Source organism: Kogia breviceps, chromosome 14 (assembly GCF_026419965.1).
Source record: "Kogia breviceps isolate mKogBre1 chromosome 14, mKogBre1 haplotype 1, whole genome shotgun sequence".
Classification (NCBI taxonomy): domain Eukaryota; kingdom Metazoa; phylum Chordata; class Mammalia; order Artiodactyla; family Physeteridae; genus Kogia; species Kogia breviceps.
This window is the reverse complement of record NC_081323.1, coordinates 32460593-32478233: the sequence shown is the minus strand read 5'-3', so window position 1 is coordinate 32478233 and position 17641 is coordinate 32460593. Positions and strand designations below refer to the sequence as shown.

At 47.9% G+C, this 17641-nt stretch overlaps 1 protein-coding gene across 2 annotated transcripts in view; it reads left to right on the top strand.

Annotated features, from left to right (window-relative positions):
- The window catches only part of APMAP (adipocyte plasma membrane associated protein), a 28441-nt gene extending 11169 nt beyond the window's left edge, over positions 1-17272 (top strand). Inside the window, exons 3-9 of one of the 2 annotated variants that reach the window (XM_059037598.2) lie at positions 1840-1955; positions 9221-9313; positions 10571-10687; positions 11825-11999; positions 12574-12708; positions 13128-13320; positions 16198-17272. In XM_059037598.2, coding sequence (XP_058893581.1) covers positions 1840-1955; positions 9221-9313; positions 10571-10687; positions 11825-11999; positions 12574-12708; positions 13128-13320; positions 16198-16407 — 1039 coding nt within the window. In that variant the 3' untranslated portion in view covers positions 16408-17272. The remainder of the gene's footprint in view (positions 1-1839; positions 1956-9220; positions 9314-10570; positions 10688-11824; positions 12000-12573; positions 12709-13127; positions 13321-16197) is intronic. The other variant, XM_067012991.1, reaches the window with a different exon arrangement.
- The last annotated feature ends 369 nt before the right edge of the window (positions 17273-17641 follow it).

The following is a 17641-nucleotide window of genomic DNA, read 5'->3' as shown; positions in this document are numbered from 1 at the left end:
GCGAGTCCATGGGACCTGGGCCGGCCCGCGGTGCTGGGCTGGGCCTCCTGGGCTGTTGTTCCCTGATGCTTCTGCGCCCAGCGGCGGACCTGGGGGACCTTTTTGCCTGTCCTTTGCATTTTCTCCTGTTTCCTTGTCTCCCCGTGGACATTACTCAGGCTCCTTGGGGGCAGGGACGGTACGTGATACACTGACTAGTTTGATGCTGCAGCCGTTCCCTGAAGACTTCCTGAGTGTGGGGAGGCCGGCAGTGTCCACGTGGGTAGAGGAAGGTTGAGTCTCGAGCTGGGGGCTCCTCTGCTTTGTGTGCTCGTCCATTGTTCTGTTTACACATGGACCTGTACCTTGGGAGGTGTGACCTTCCCGGGCAGAGTTTGAACCCAGCTGTGTGACAGGTCATGGTCCTACTCTCCACCTTTGGAAATAAAACTCCTTAGTTAACCCAAGAGTGTGTTTTTGAAAAGCAGGTAGAAAGCCATAATTGGGAGGCAGCAGAGGGTGAAGCGGGGGGATTTAATTTGGGGGGGAGTTGTGCTGTATCTTGAGTAGGGGGCGGATGGGAGTGAAGAGTTCTGCCTGGAGGGGGATGGGGGTGGAGAGTTCCCACATTGCCACCCCCCACTTGGTTGTCCCACGCTGGTGGGCGAGGTGGGGGAGAAGTGGGAGCTCTCCCCCCCGCAACCACGGTACTCCCCAGGAGCCTCCTGGGTGCCAGGTGTTCAGGATACAACAGGGAAAAAACACAACAAATCCCTGATCTCATGTGTTCTCGTGGGGACAGACAGTTGACATAGAGAAGTGAGAGCTGCAAAGTGCTGCCAACAAAGTCGAGTGGGGTGGGGTCTGTGCTTCTGGGGGCGGTGTTGGACGCTAAATCGGGTGGTGGGAGCAGGTTTCACTGAGAAGGCGATGGGGAGGAGGCAGCAGACTTAGGATGGGAGATGCCTGGTGCCCTCAGGGACCAGCAGGGAGGCAGAGTTAGGGGAGGAGATGAGGCTGTGGCCGGACTTCAGGGCAAGGAGCTCATGGAAGACCTTGGCTCCGGGGGAGAGGGACCGTTGCAGGGGTTTGAGGGGCGGATGCTGTGATCTGACTGTGTTTCCCAAGGTGCAGGTGTGCTGCTGGGTTGCGAGCAGACTGTGGGGGACAAGGGAGGAGGTGGGGAGGGAAGATGGTGGCGTGGACCAGGCTGGCAGCAGAGGACCTGACTTGTACAGGTGGCATCAGCAAGAGTTGCTGACGGGTTGGGAGAAATGGCATATTTGCTTGTGGATGGAGAGGGGAGAGCTCCTGGGGCTGCTTCTGCGTGCGGGGAGGGGTCCAGGCCAGAGGGAGCTGGGGGGCCCCCAAGAGTGACAGACGGGAGACAGGTGCGCGTGTGCGGACGCTGGGGCTGTGGTGCCAGGCCCAGCCGTCTTCTGTTCCCTCTGGAGCGGGAGGTGAGGCTGTCACTGTGAAATGTCCACTCTGCTCCCTCTGTCTCAGCTGGACCCGGATGGCCTGGCAGCCCGGGGAAGAATAAAGGCCTGGTGTGTGAACCGCAGGGTGGAGCAGGTTGGATGGGTGGGCGGAGGCCCGGTGGCCTCAGGTGGCTGTGCGTGCGGAGTTCTTGCATCAGCCACGCTTACGTTCTCAGTTCTCTTTTGTGCTATGACCTTTCCTGATATCCCAGGAAGTTCTTTTTCTTAACTTGTGCTTCTGGCAACTAAGGATGTTATTAAAACACGTGTGCTTTGTCAAAGAATGGGGAGTTATGCGTGTAGGTCCTTGTAGATCCTCCGTAAATACTTTCTTCATGTACTTTTATAGACAAATCCCTATAATTGCATTATTTTACAGCTTCAGAGAACCCCCGCTCTTGCTTGGTGTCCTGCAACCAAATACGAAGTTACGACAGGCGGAAAGGCTTTTTGAAAATCAGCTTGTTGGGCCAGAGTCCATAGCACATATCGGGGGTAAGTAGACCCCTGGGACTTGGCGCTGTCTGTTGCCTGAGTGGGGTCCTGTGGGGGCAGCTCCGTGGGGAGCCCCGGGCAGCCTTCTTGGCTGCAGTCATGCGCGTGTTTGTCCACCAGATGCCCTGCGGGAGCCTCTCACCTCTCCGAGAGTTGGAGGTCATTTTAGTGCTGGGTGATTTTGAGTTCATGTCTGTGAAGCATTTTATTCTGCTCAAACTGTTGGACCCTTTAAAATGAAAGGAGAATGGAAAAAACGTGGATAAACATTGGTGTTTAGTTCATTTATCACATTGGGTAGGTGTTACTTGATAGGACGTTCCTAGCATAGATTGTCTTTATGTAGATTTCATTTTTGAAAAGAACAGGAACCATTTTCAATATTTCCACTTTTTTTTAAAGCTCACTTTGGTGGGTACATTTAAGGGTAACCATCTGCTTCAAACTTGCTCAAACCTAAGAACTGGTATAGGGTCTGGTTCTAATTCTTGAGTCGGTAGCAACCTGGAACAGGTCTTTTCTGTCTGTTAGAATGAGAATTAAGCTCAGGAATCAAAAAATATAATTAAAAGGTTGCCAAGGGTTGAGATGTGAGGATTTCCCAGCCACTTCTTACCTCGGCTCACTGGCCGTCTTTCCAAAGCATGGTGGAACGGCCGTGGGCATGGGCAGCCAGTGTGCTTCTGTTTCCTTCCGAAGGCCTGTCAGGCCCACGCCTCCACTTCTGTTGCTGTGGACCAGCCCCTCTTTCCCAGCCCTACTGTTAGGCTGGCCCAAGGACTGGGTGTTTCTGCAGTTGGTGGTTGCTCTTTGGCAAAGTCAGAATTGTTCAGGAGGGATGGGCACTTCATGATAGAGCTTCATATTTCTCTTAAAAAGATTTTGATGTTTATTAATTTCACAGATTTTGTGTTTTTGCTTGAAAAAAACAGTATTGACATTTAAAACTGGAACCTTGAGGAGTTATAGTGATTTTTAAAAAAATCTCTCAGAGGATGCTTTTCTTTTCTACTTGGCCTGATACCTCATCTTGCTCTGTCATCACGCCTCCCTTTTCTCTCTTAAAGGAGCTGCTTGTCCTTTGGTGATATTTCTGGTTACTCCCTGCAGGTGTGAACCTCACAAAGGCCCTGGGGACCCACTGCTGCTGACAGTGGAGGGAGACACTAGCCTCAGGAGGTGCTGATGAACATCCTTTAATTTTTTAAGTAGACTTTATGTTTTAGAACAGTTTTGGAGTCACAGCAAAATTGAGGGGAAGGTACAGAGATTTACTGTATATCCCCTACCCCCTACTCGCCCCATTATTATTATTAAAATTTATTTATTTGTTTATTTTTGGCTGCATCGGGTCTTCGGTTGCTGTGCGGGGGCTTTCTCTAGTTGCGGTGAGCGGGGGCTACTCTTCGTGCAGTATGTGGGCTTCTCATCCCAGTGGCTTCTCTTGTTGTGGAGCACGGGCTCTAGGCGCGGGGGCTTCAGTAGTTGTAGCACACAGGCTCAGTAGTTGTGACTCGCGGGCTCTAGAGTGCAGGCTCAAGTTGTGGCACACGGGCTTAGTTGTTCTGCGGCATGTGGGATCTTCCTGGATGAGGTCTTGAACCAGTGCCCTGTGCATTGGCAGGCGGATTCTTAACCACTGCACCACTAGGGAAGCCCCTTGCCCCATTATTAACATCTCCCATAAGATGGTACATTTGTTATAATTGATGACCCTCCATTGACACATCATCATCACCAGATTCCGCAGTTTACATTAGGGTTCACTCTTGGTGTGTATGTTCTGTGGGTTTGGACAAATGTTTAATGACATGCATCCATCGTTATAGTATCATACAGAGAATTTTTACTGCCCCTCCAGAAATCCTCTGTGCTCCACCTCTTCATCCCTCTCTGCCCCCAGCCTCTGGCAACCACTGATGTTTCCTGTCTCCTTAGTTTTGCCTCTTCAAAATGTCTTAGAGTTAGAATTATACAGCATATAGTCTTTTCAGATTGACTTCTTTCACTTACTGATATGCATTTAAGGTTCCTCCATGTCTTTTCATGGCTTTATAGCTCATTCCTTTTTATTGCTGAATAATATTCCATTGTCTGGATGTAGCATAGTTTATTTTTCCATTCACCTAGTGGAGGACATTTTGGTTGCTTCCAAGGTTTGGAAATTATAAATAAACCTGCTGTAAACATCTGTGTGCAAATTATTTTGTGGACTTAAGTTTTCAGTTCATTTGGGCAAATACCAAAATAATTGCTGGATCATATAATAAGAGTATGTTTAGTTTCATAAGAAACTGCCAAACTGTCTTTGAAAGTGGCTGTACCATTTTCATTCCCCCCCCCCGAGCAATGAATGAGAGTTCCTGTTGCTCCACACCCTCGCCAGCATTTGGTGTTGTCAGTGTTCTGGATTTTGGCCATTTTAATAGGTGTGAAGTGGTATCTTATGGCTGTTTTAATTTGCAATTTCCTGCTGACGTATGATGTGGAGCATCTTTTCATGTGCTTATTTGCCATCTGTATATCTTCTGTGGTGAGGTATCTGTTTAAGTCTTTGGGATATTTTAAAAATTGGATTGTTCATTTTCTTATTGTTGAGTTTTAAGAGTTCTTCATATATTTTGGATACAAGTTCTTTATCAAGTGCATCATTTGCAGATATTTTCTCCGAGTCTGTGGCTTGTCTTCTTATTCTCTAGATGGTGTCTTTCTCAGAGCAGAAGTTTTTAGTTTTAATGAAGTCCAGCTTATCAGTTCTTTCTTTCGTGGATCATGTCTTTGGTGTTATATTTAAAATGTCATCACCACACCCAAAGTCAACTAAGTTTTCTCCTTTTTTATCTTTTAGGAGTTTTGTAGTTTTGTGTTTTACTTGATCTAGGTCTGTGATCCATTTTGAGTTAATTTTTGTGAAGGGTGTAAGGTCTGTGTCTAGGTTCATCTTTTTGCAGGTGAATGTCCAGTTGTTCCAGCAACATTTGTTGAAGAGACAATCTATACCTCATTATATTGCCTTTGCTTCTTTGTTAGAGATGAGTTGTGGATCTATTTCTGGGCTCTGTATCTTGTTACTTTGATCTATTTGTCTCTTCTTTTGCTATTACCACACTGCCTTCATTACTGGAGCTTTATAGTAAGTCTTGAAGTCAGGTAGTGTCAGTCCTCCAGCTTTTTGTGTTGGCTATTCTGGGTCTTTTGCTTCTCCATATAAGCATTAGAATCATTTTGTGGTTATCTACAAAATAGCTACTTGGGATTGCTTTGAATCTATAGATCAAGTTGGGAAGAACCTCTTGACAATGTTGAATCTTCCAATCCATGAACATGGAATATCTCTCCTTTTATTTAGTTCTTTGATTTCTGTTATCAGAGTTCCATGGTTTTCCTCATCTAGATCTTGTACATATTTTGTTATATTTAAACCAAATATTTCATTCTTTTGGAAGCTAGTGTAAATGGTATTCTGATTTTAATTTCAAATTTCATTTGTTCATTGCTGGTATGTAGGAAACTGATTGACTTTTGTGTATTATCTTTGTATCCTGCAACCTTGCTATAACTGCTTATTAGTTCCAGGAGGTTTTTTTGTTGTTGCTGATCCTTTGGGATTTTCGACATAGACAATCATCATGTCATCTACAAGTGAAGATAGTTTTGTTTCCTCCTTCCCAATAAGTATACCTTTTATGTCCTTTTCTGGTCTTATTGCTTTAGCTAGAGCTTTCAGTCCAGTATTGTAAAGGAGTGATGAGAGCAGACATCCTTGCTTTGTTCTTGATTTTAGTGGGAAAGCATCTAGTTTTCACCATTAAGTATGGTGTTAACTGTAGGGTTTTTGTAGATATTCCTTATCAAGTTGAGGAAGTTCCCGTCTACTCCTAATTTGTTAAAAGTTTTTATCATGAAATGAGTGTTGGATTTTTGTCAATGCTTTTTCTGTATCTATTGATATATATGTTCACGTAGTTTTTCTTTAGTCTTGATATTGTGGATTACTTAACCAATTTTCAAATGCTAAACTAGTCTCGCGTACTTGGGATGAATCCCACTTGGTTGGGGTGTATAATTCTTTTTATACATTGTTGGATTTGATTTGCTAATATTTTCTTGAGGAGTTTTGCATCTTTGTACATGAGAGATGTTGGTCTGTAGTTTTCTTTTTTTAAAAATTTATTTAAATTTACTTATTTTTGGCTGCATTGGGTCTTCATTGCTGCGCGAGGGCTTTTTCTAGTTGCAGTGAGCGGGGGCTATTCTTCATTGCAGTGCGTGGGCTTCTCATTGAGGTGGCTTCTCTTGTTGCGGAGCACGGGCTCTAGGTGTGCGGGCTTCAGTAGTTGTGGCACGCGGGCTCAGTAGTTGTGGCTTGCAAGCTCTAGAGCACAGGCTCAGTAGTTGTGGCGCACGGGCTTAGTTGCTCCGTGGCATGTGGGATCTTCCTGGACCAGGGCTTGAACCTGTGTCCCCTGCATTGGCAGGCAGATTCTTAACCACTGCGCCACCGGGGAAGTCTGGTCTGTAGTTTTCTTGAAATGACTTTGTCTGGTTTTGGTATTAGGGTGATGCTGGCTTCATAGAATGAGTTAAGAAGTATTTCCTCTGCTTCTATTTTCTGGAAGAGATTATAGAAAATTGGTATCATTTCTTCCTTAAATGTTTAGTAGAATTCATCAGTGAACCCATCTCAGCCTGGTACTGTTTTGGAAGGTTATTAATTATTGATTCATTTCCTCAATAGATACAGACCTATTCAGATTGTCACTTTTCTTGTGTGAGTTTTGGCAGATTGTGTCTTTCAAGGAATTGGACCATTTCATCTACATTATCAAATTTGTGGACATAGAGTTGTTCATAGTGTTCCTTTATTATCCTTTTAATGTCCATGGGGTCTATAGTGATGTTCGCGCTTTCATTTCTGATATTGGTAATTTCTATCTTTTCTCTTTTTTGTTAGCCTGGCTAGAGGATTATTTATTGGGTTGGCCAAAAAGTGCATTTGGGGTTTTCCGTAGCATCTTACGGAAAAACCCAAACGAACTTTTGGGCCAACCCAGTATTTTATTGATCTTTTCAAAGAACCAGATTTTGTTTTGGTGATTTTTCTCTATTGATTTCCTATTTTCAATTTCATTGATAGCTGCTCTAATTTTTATTATTTCTTTCTTCTGCTTATCTGGAGTTTCATTTGCTCTTCTTTTTCTGGTTTCCTAAGATGGAAGCTTAGATGATTGATTTTAGGTCTTTTTTCTTTTCTAATATATGCCTTTGATGCTACAACTTTCTAAGCACTGCTTTCTCTGCAGCCAGAAAATTTTGATAAGGTGTATTTTCATTTTAATTTAGTTCAAAATGTTTTCTAATTTCTCTTGAGGTTTCTTCTGACTTATGTGTTATTTAGAAGTGCACGTTGTTTAATCTCCAAGTATTTTGTGATTTTTCCAGCTCTCTTTCTGTTACTGATTTCTAGTTTAATTTCATTTTGGTCTGAGAGCAGACGTTGTATGATTTTTATTCTTTTAAATTTGTTAAGGTGTGTGTTGTGGCCCAGAATATGGTCTGTCTTGGTGAATGTTCCATGTGAACTTGAGAACAATATATATTCTGCTGTTGTGTGGATGAGGTAGTTGATATCCAGTTAATCAATGATGCTGTTGAGTTCAACTGTGTCTTTACTAATTTTCTGTCTGCAGGATCTTTCCATTTCTTTTTTATTTTTATTTTTTTATATCAAAGTATAGTTGATTTTCAATGTTGTGTTAATTTCTGCTGTATAGCAAAGTGACTCAGTTACACATATGTATATGTTCTTTTTCATTATGGTTTATCCCAGGACATTGAATATAGTTCCCTGTGCTGTATGGTCAGACCTTGTTGTCCATCAGTATCTGTCCATTTCTGAGAGAGGTGTGCTGAAGTCTCCTCCCCTAATCATGGATTCATCTGCTTCCTTGCAGTTCTGTCAGTTTTGTCTCATGTATTTTGATGATTGTTTTTAGGCACATACATGTTAAGGACTGTTACGTCTTCTCTACAGTTGACCCTTTGTCATTGCGTGGAGGCCTTCTTTATCCCTGATTGTGTTCCTAGGTCTGCAGCTGCTCTGAGATTAATATAACTACTCCAGCTTTCTTTTGATTAGTGTTAGTGTAGTATATCTTTCTCTGTCCCTTCATTTTTAATCTATATGTGTCTGTATATCTAAAGAGGGTTTCTTGTAGACTGCATATAGTTGGGTCTTGTTTTTTGATACACTCTGACAGTCTCTGTTTTTTAATTGGGGTTTTTATACCATTGATGTTGAAAATGATATACAGTAGACCCTTGAACAAGTTGGGTTTGAACTGCGTGGGTCCACTTACATGTGGATTTTTTTTCCCAATAAATACATTCTGCAACACTGCTCGATCTGCAGTTGCTTAAATCCACGGGTGTGGAACCTTGTGATGCAGAACATTTTGAATACAGGACCTGGAGGGTGTGAGCGCTGACCATAAAAGTTATACACAGACTTTCGACTGTGCACAGGGTTGACACCCCTAACTCCCAGGTTGCTCAAGGGTTAACTGTAGTTGGATTACTATCTCCCATATTTGTTACTGTTTTCTATTCATTTCGTTTTATTTCTTATTTTCTCTTCCACTCTCCTTCTGACTTTGTAGTTTCAGCTGAACATTTATGATTCTGTTTTCTCTCCTTTCTTCGCACATCAGTTATACTTACTTTAAAAACTTTTTTTTAGTGGTTGCCCTAGAGTTTGCAATATACATTTAAAAATATGGAGCATTTCATGAATTTGCACATCACCTTTGTGGTTCCAGTTCTAGTGTATGTGCTGCTGAAGTGAGCGCTTAATTTTACACCGAGGGCCTTCCTAGCAGTTCTTCCCCTTTGGTTGGGTGTAATCGGCTTCAGCAGCAGACACTGACGTGAAGCAAATGTGAACAGCCCCGAGTGCTGAGCGTCAGCACGAGGGTCCCCGCTTCTTTGAGGGTCGAAAATCCTGTTTTTATCCTTGACTGGTGTCTGCTGTGCCCTGGATCCAGCCTCAGGGTCACGGCCATGCTGGTTCTGAGGCCCCTGTGGGGTTTATCGCTGCACGTGTTAAGACTTTTGTTCCCAGACACCACTTGCCTTCATCTTCAAAACTGCCGTTTCCTCTCTGCAGATAAAAAGCACAGACTGGCCGCCTCTGTTGTACAAGGTTGTGAGAGCACAGTTCTTAGGCTAACCCAGTAACACCCTTATTCCCTCCTGTCTTTAAACAGATGTAATGTTCACTGGTACAGCAGATGGCCGAGTCGTAAAACTTGAAAATGGTGAAGTAGAGACCATCGCCCGGTTTGGCTCAGGCCCATGCAGTAAGTCAGTGACCCCTGCTGTGTTCCCCAGAAGTTGGGTCCTTGGAGGAGGAGAGCCTGATGGCCCAGCTAGAGGCTGCCTGGGCTCCTCATTTGCCACCTGTGCTTGCAGTTTCCCATCCAGCTGTGGCCGTGGCCCTGCTGGGCCCCCACACCCCAGAGCTGCTGCAGGAGGTGCTGGGCTTTGTTCCTCACGTGCTGGAGTGCATTCCTGCACTAGACCCTCAGGAACCTCAGCCCTGCATCCAGAGTGAAATACCCTTAGGTTGCTCAGCGTTTAGAAACTCACTGTTTAAAAACTGGTAGCTCCCAGACTTATTTGTTACCTTTTTTTAAGAGCTAGAATGTTTTTCTAAAAATGATGCATTTTTATGGTGAAATGCAAACAACGTGGAGAAGAACATAAACATCACCTCAGAGTCTTCTCAGATGTAACTGTTAACAATTTAATGAATAACTTTTCAGATTTCTTTCTGTTCATGGATACTTACACCCACACATGGTTTTATGTGATGGAATCATACTCTACATTTGGGTATTTAACCTGCTTTTTCCCACTCCATATTTTGCCTATAAGTGCCTCTGCGTAAGTGTCTGCAGTATACACCTTGAGGAGCACACCCTGTGGTGAGCACCCTATAGTAAGCACACTGCAGTAAGCACCCTGAAGTAAACACCCTGCGGTAAGCACCGTATAGTAAGTGCCCTGTAGTAAGCACACTGTGATAAGTGCCCTGCAGTGAGTGCCCAGCAATAAATATGCTCTGCCACAGGTTTATAAAGAGTATAGGTAGTAGAACAGGAGAATGGATCTAAGCAGTAAAATAGGAGCTTTCCCTTTATGATGGGTGGAGGGACCCTGCCATGTCCCTGGATGGGCACAGCATTCAGGTCCAGCTATTGGGCTTAAATCCCACTCCTGAGGTTCTGGGGGATTCGGGAGTGGGGCCTGTGTCTGCTGAAGTCCCTGAGTTAACTTTGAGTCTAGGATGCTGATGTGAACTTGATTCTTGGGTATCAGTTGCTGTGCTTATGTCCACATCCAGATTCTTGTGTGGTCCCTCTAGACATGCTGGACAATTGTCCTAAGCTCTAGGGGGGCTGGAACACGGGGGGCCGAGTCTGTCTCTGATGCCATGGTCTGTTTTGTTCTCTGCAGCATGATGCAGGTTTAGCATGGGGTGGAGGAGGTGTTTGGACACTAAGGGGCCACAAATCTTGGACCAGCCACTGATTCCTGTCTGTCTGTTTCCCTAGAAACCCGAGATGATGAGCCTGCTTGTGGGAGACCCCTGGGCATCCGGGCGGGGCCCAACGGGACCCTTTTTGTGGCTGATGCATACAAAGGGCTATTTGAAGTAAATCCCTGGAAACGTAAGTGACAGTAACTTGTTTCCTTCTATGATGATTGCCGATCTTTTAAATAATATGTGCATTTATTTATAAATGGATTTAGTAGAATTTGTTCAGTACAGTCTACTGGAGACCCTGATGTTTTTCTTACTCACTGAATGGAACTGAAAATACTACTTGCAGATACCAGCCAGTATTCACACCGTGTGGCTCCTCCCTCACTTATGCCTGCTTCTGGCCCATTCCCTCCTTTCCCCTGGCCTTTGTGTTTGAGCCACAGCATCTCAGAAGGACTCATTTTGAGGATGTTAGGCTCCTCTTCCTATCTTTACTTCTCTGTGTATTTCTCTGCATCTGGTCTTGCTGTTTGTTTTCTGCCTCTCTGTCTTTTCCTTCCTCCAGCTCCTTCTCCTGTTTCTCTCCCCTGACCGAGCACAATGTCACCTCGATCAGTGCTACAATATTGCTGTGTGTGCTTCAGTGGGAGGTTCATGCTGAGGGAGGAGTTGCCATCGTGGGTGGTGCACTGGACCCCCAGGCGGCCCCCGCTCTCCTGGGTGCTGGCTGTGTGAGAGTTACTCAGCCTCTCTGTGCCTGCTTTCCTCACCCACGGGGCAGGGGTGACAGGAGTGCCTGCCTTGTAGGATAGTTATGGAGGGTTTAAATGGGATTATATGTGGGAAGCGCTGAGTGCTCCTTGAACGTTTGTGCTACAATCTAAAAAGATTTACTACAATTCCTGCTTTTAAATTTAAAAGCAGATGAGGTGAACATTCTATATTTCTCTCAAGCAGACAAATAGAAAATTGCCTTTTTAACCTAAGATTCTGACCAGATTTTTAAGTCAGTTGGTCTTGATAAAAGGAGTTCCTCATCCTTAGAGGGGGGATCCTGCCTTTAGTGGAGCTGGTCTGAAAAAATTCATCACCTAATAGAAAGAAAGGAAAACACTGATTTTTACTGTAAGAAGGAATAAATCTTCTGTCAGGACACGGAGAAGCTTATTTAGTTTTTCCTTGTAAATCAGTTAGGCCGATTGATAATTTTGAAATTATTGAGTTACACGTTCTTAGAATACAAGCAAGTCTCTCCCCTTCTTTCTTCTTTCTTTCTTCCCTTCTTTCCTTTTCTTCCTCCCCACCCCCCACCTTCCCTCAGGTGAAGTAAAACTGCTGCTGTCCTCTGAGACACCCATTGAGGGGAGGAAAATGTCCTTCGTGAACGATCTTACAGTAACTCGGGACGGGAGGAAGATTTATTTTACGGATTCTAGCAGCAAATGGCAAAGACGGGATTATCTGCTGCTGGTGATGGAGGGGACGGATGATGGTCGGTGAGTGTTCCTTCTGGATCTTCTCCTCAGGGAGGCTGTAGACAGGCAGGGTGACTCCGCAGAGCTTATTACATCCAGGAATTGTTGGGGTGTTTCTGAGCATAGTACTCAGCTTTTAAGGGAGGATCTTACTGTCTCCTGGAAACAGGTGGCGGACACAATGAAACAGCGAGATGTTCTCACTTTCTTCTTTGGAGAAATGAAGGTAGAATGGCCAGGCTGTCTGAGGGTGTGGTCTCACAGCCGGGGGAGACCTCACAGGCGACCTCTGAAGGGGATTCCTGTGAGGCTGCAGCCACGGTGGCCCTCCCTGGTGCTGAACCAGTGCTTGGGTCAGCGAGAGAGCTGACCGTGGGCTTGTCTGGAGGAGGGTGCCTGGGTCTGCCCTGGACAGGGATGGGCCTGCAGGGCCAGCCTGGAACTGGTCTGAGCGGAGGATGGGGGCCCTGCTACTCCCGTGGAGGACGAGTCCCCCTCCATAGGCCCTGGCCCGAGGGCCCAGACTGGGAGCAGGGCTCCAGCCCAGCAGGGGCCCCCAGACACTCCGTGTGACCTACGCTGTTGGTGCCCGCAGCCTGCTGGAGTATGACACCGAGACCAAGGAGGTGAAGGTTTTGCTGGACCACTTGCGGTTCCCCAATGGGGTACAGCTCTCTCCTGCGGAGGACTTTGTCCTGGTGGCGGAATTGACCATGGCGAGGATCAGGAGGTGCGTGAGCTGATGTCAAGTCCACCGAGCTGTGGGCCGGGCGGGTGTGAGGTGTTAGCTGCAGAGCCTAGGAAGCAGCGGGTGCCTGTCCTGTGTGATGAGAGAGTCATCTTCCCACTCCCTTCCTCGGCCTTCTTGCGCATCATGGGCTGGGAGAGTCTTGATGGAATGCTGACTGCGATCCTGGCCCTTTTCCCTGCTGGTGGGCCTGGTCCGGCCCTGCTTCCCGCACATGCTTCTCGCTGGGTGGGCCCAGGGCTCTGAGGGCTTCTTGGAGCAGCCGTGCCATCGTTCGTGATGGATGTGTTTACAGTTGTATCCATTCAGTTATTGGGACCAAGACCCATTTGGTGGTCGGCTAAAATTTTTCCTTCACTTGGGGGGCTGCCACTCATTGCCTGCTTGGGCGAATTTTTCAGGTTCTACGTGTCTGGCCTGATGAAGGGAGGGGCCGACCTGTTTGTGGAGAACTTGCCTGGATTCCCAGACAACATCCGAGCCAGCAGCTCTGGGGGTTACTGGGTCGGTATGTCAACCATTCGCTCCAATCCTGGGTTTTCCATGTTGGATTTCTTATCCGAGAGACCGTATCTTAAAAGAATGATTTTTAAGGTAACTATGAGAACTATTGATTTCAAAAAACAAAATGAAAATGCGTCTAATTGGGTTTTTTGACCTTTATGAAAGCTCTGAAAATTCTAGTTCTGCTTATAGTATTTGGTGCTTTTAATGACTTCTTTAAAACATATTTTATTATTTTCCTTGTAACCTAAATGTAAACGTTTGAGCCCTCTGATTTTTTTCTCCTGGTTTCCTTGTCTGGGTATTTTTATCGTCACCCTCCCTGTCGTGACCTGTTGGGGCCTCTGCCCTGCCTGTCCCTCTTGTTCTCCGCTCTCCCCCAGGCCCCGTCCCTAGCAAACTCAGCTCTTCCTTGAGTGGTTGCAGGTGCCCCTTCCTCCTGCCCTGCTTCCTCCTGCTTCCTCGGAGCCTCATTACCCCCTTCATGGGATTCCGCCTATGTCCTTAGTTGCAAATACTAAACTATTTGAGACTTAAGGTCCTGGAAGGTGCTGGGCAGCAATTGCTGAGTCTGTGCGGCATGTAACCCTGTGTCTGGGCCCTGCCAAGGGCTGCGGGCACCTGCTTAATGAGGCTGGCCCACGACCTTCAGTGTTCTGAGTTCGGCAGGTCACTGTTCAGAAATGACGCATCGTCGGCTGCAGAGTTACATCTGTTCGCTGGGGCCTGGAGGGGGCAGAATGACAGAGTGGGCAAGGAGAAGGGTTTTGAGGAAGGCCTGACCAGCTCTGGGGCCCTGGGCAGGGGACGTGGTCTCTCTGCCTCAGTTTCTCCATCTGTCAAGTGGAAAGAATAATAGCACTTCATTAGGTGATGGAAAAATTTAATGAGAATATGCAGATGATGTCCTTAGCTGAGTATAGTGAGTGCTCGAAGCTGGTACCCATCAGAGGATGTGCTGTGTCCGTGGTGATTGCATCTCTCCCCTGGTTGATAGGATGCATCTCTGCCCTGGTGGGACGTGTGCTCCATCAGAACAGGTGCTTTTTCTGTTGAGTTCTCTCCTTTATCCTCAGCGCCTAGAACAGTGTCTGCGTCAGGAGCCAAGACCGTGCGTGAGAAAGGGCCAGTGGGGTGGGCGTGTTCCCAGACGTGGGCGTCCTGGGCAGGAGCGGCCCGGAGTCTTCATATGGCTGGGAGAGAGATGGTGGGTCTGGGGCAGGTGGCAGGTGGGAGGTGGGAGAGGACCACAGGCCTTGCAGACTTGAAAAAGAGGTTAGATTTTCTTCAGAATGTCGAAGTCTTTGAGGATTTTCTTTTTTTATTTTTGAGACAACATCAGGCCTAAAAAGCAGCAGGAAGGGAACAGAGAACGTCTTTCCTCAGCTGTTTGCAGGCAGGTGGCTGACCTGTTGCCCCCAGACACTCCAAGTGCTGTTCCTATAGCAGGGATGACCCCCTTGGGACAGGATGTCCCACGGATACGGGTGACCCTCCGGTGCACAGACCCAACTCAGGCTCGCCAGTGGCCCTGGGGTGTCCTTTGTAATGGGACTGTGCCCAGGGTCGGGCTGGCTTAGTCGCCACCTCTCCTTGTCCCCTTCAGCCTGGAGCACCTCCCAGACCTGACCTTCAGGATCCCAGGTCAGCTCTGCTGCAGAATGTCCCTGCCTCGGGCTGCCTGGTGTTTCTCATGGTCAGGTTCAGGCTGTGCCTCTCCGGTGTCCTCAGCGTGACCTGTTGGGAGGTGCCTGGTATCCACTTGTCCCTGCAGTGCCCATCACCTCATCCAGTGGTGGCTGCCGGGTTTCCACTGTGAAGTTACTCTTTATCATTTGTAATTAATAAGTATTTTGTGGGGATAGTTAGTAAGTGTCATTATGATCTCTGGGTTGATGGTTTTATCAGTGATGATGATCTGTTAACCATCCTTGCTTACTTTGATGCTCACATTGTCCGGCTGTGGCCAGTGGGAGCCCCTTCCGTATGGCCCCTTGACCTTTGCATCTGTCCCAGTCGTTCTTGGAGTAGTTCCTGCTTCCTGGCCCTGCACATTGTTCAGGCTCCTCTCGTTCTTTCCCTGCTCCTCTCTGGGATCAGCTATTTCTCAGGGAGCCTGGCTTCTCCTACAGGGGACAGGTGCTAAGTGTGCTTACTGATGGGGGGGTCACTGCTCCCAGGCCCTCGTGACAGAGCTGGGGGTGTATGCACACGTGTTCGTGCACAGACCCTCACACCTACATTTATGTGTCTTCATCTGTTTCTTTAAATTGAAAACCGTAAGTAAGGCTGTATCTCTGCTTTGGGTCCAATACCACAGGATTTATGCCAGTTTTCTTACCGTCTGTGTTTGTACTTCCCTTCTCTAAGGGTGAGAAACCTGGGTCTCATGCTTCTTCATACCTATGTGATCAGATTCCCCGGTTGTCCCAATCTGTAGCCATTGTCCCCTGTCACGTGGCCTTAGCTGTCACGTGGCTCGGCTGTCATGTGACCCCAGCATCACATGGCCCCGGCTAGGGCTCTAGCACCCATGCCAGCCCTTTTCCCTCCTCCCAGCTGTGTGCAGGGGCCTTACCTCTCAAGGGCTCATGGCCTGTGCCAGGTCACCCTGCTGCAGGACACCATCTCCCCTGCTTGGGCCCTGACACCCTGCTTGTAGCCATGGTGCTCTCTCTTCTCCAGCATGGACTCTCCCTGCTCAGACCGACTCTCTGGTCTGGGCTGCCCCTGCACGCACCTACCCTGCTTGGCTCCACAAGCTACTTCTTGACTGAATTGTTCAGGTGTGGGGTGTGCCGGTATTTTAAAAAGGCAGCTGCAGTGCCGTGTGGAAGCCAGCCGGTGGGGAGGTGGGGGGCAGGCTGGGTGGGATGTGCACAGCAGGTGACAAGAGCCATGGTGCCTGGCCTGTGGGACTCCATGTGGCCTGCGTCACGCTCTCCTCTCACTGTGCTTCCCTTTCAGCTGTTCAGCCAGGAGACAGTGATGAAGTTCGTGCCGCGGTACAGCCTCGTCCTGGAGCTCAGTGACAGCGGGGCCTTCCGGAGGAGCCTGCACGACCCCGATGGGCAGGTGGCCGCTTACGTGAGCGAGGTGCACGAGCGTGACGGGCACCTGTACCTGGGTTCCTTTAGGTCCCCTTTCCTCTGCAGACTCCGCCTGCAGTCTGCTTAGGCCCGTCGTTACCCTGCGCTCCCGCCCTGGGCCAGGAGGTGCGTGGACACACCCTTCCCATCTGCACCTGCCGGTCCGTGGAGGTGTGGTGCAGCCTCTCGGGGCACCCTTACCTGGACTTGGCCTTGCATCTGCCGTGGGGAAGATGAGTCCACATAAAGCCCTTTTCTCTTAAAAACCTTCCCAGGTGCAGTGATTCTTTAGGCCCCGGGGACTTGGTGCACTTAACAGGCTTCAGGTGTGGGGATGGAGCTGTGGGTGAGTCGGATGGCATCTCGCTTTTGCTGCTGGCTGTGTCCCGCCAGCCTCGATGTCTTTGTTGTTAAATGGGTGATACCTGTCTTTGTGGGAGGGGCTCTGGGAGGGCGTGGAGAGCTCAGAGCAAACGTGTGTGAAGCCTCGGGCTGTGCAGGCGAAGAGGGCACGGCTGCGTTCCCCAGAGTCAAGTGAGACCTGAGCCTCGGCCCTGAGCGTCCCTCCCATGCCTCCCACCCTCCTGCTACACCTGGCTCCCTCCCTACCCGGGTCCCCGCCAGCGCTCTGAAGGCAAGGACCTGGGTGTGTGTGGAGGAAGAGCACGTTGATTCCAGCAGCTCAGAGGACTCACCGGCTTCTCCATGGACAGCCTGCCATGTGGATCAGAGGATGGGGAGTGAAGGTGGGCGCTGGGCACCAGGAGTCCTGTTCACACACCTGGTTCCTCACCCAGACCCAGGTGTGAATAGTGCACATGCCAGGGTTGCGTCTGCTCTAGTGTTACACGCCTGATGCTGCTCTGTATCCTGACGGGTGTGTCCACACATGGTCCCGGTTGTGGGGTGATCCATGTGATTATGATAATTAAATGGACTTTTCTCCTCATTAACCTCTTGATGGTGTATCCTGGGAATTTCTTCTGTGCTTTAATCTAATTTAACAGTGAGTGAGGTCTTGCCCTCTGCCTGTTGTGAGGGCCATTCTGCTGGGGTCATGTTTAGATTTGCTCGGGGCCTCCCCTGTAGCCGCCTGCCTCCCACGCTGACTCAGTCCACATGACCCTGCTCTCCTGTTTCCATTCTGCAAGGTGGGGCTGATATCTGCTCCTTCCTTTCCTGCGTATTTGTGAGAACACATCAGTGATTGTGTCTCTGGAATTGTCTTTGTAACTTGAAAAGACAGTATTTTGACGAGGGGATGACATTGAACGTCAAGGATGGCTGACATCGTGGTGAGACTTGAACCGTTTATGTCTTGT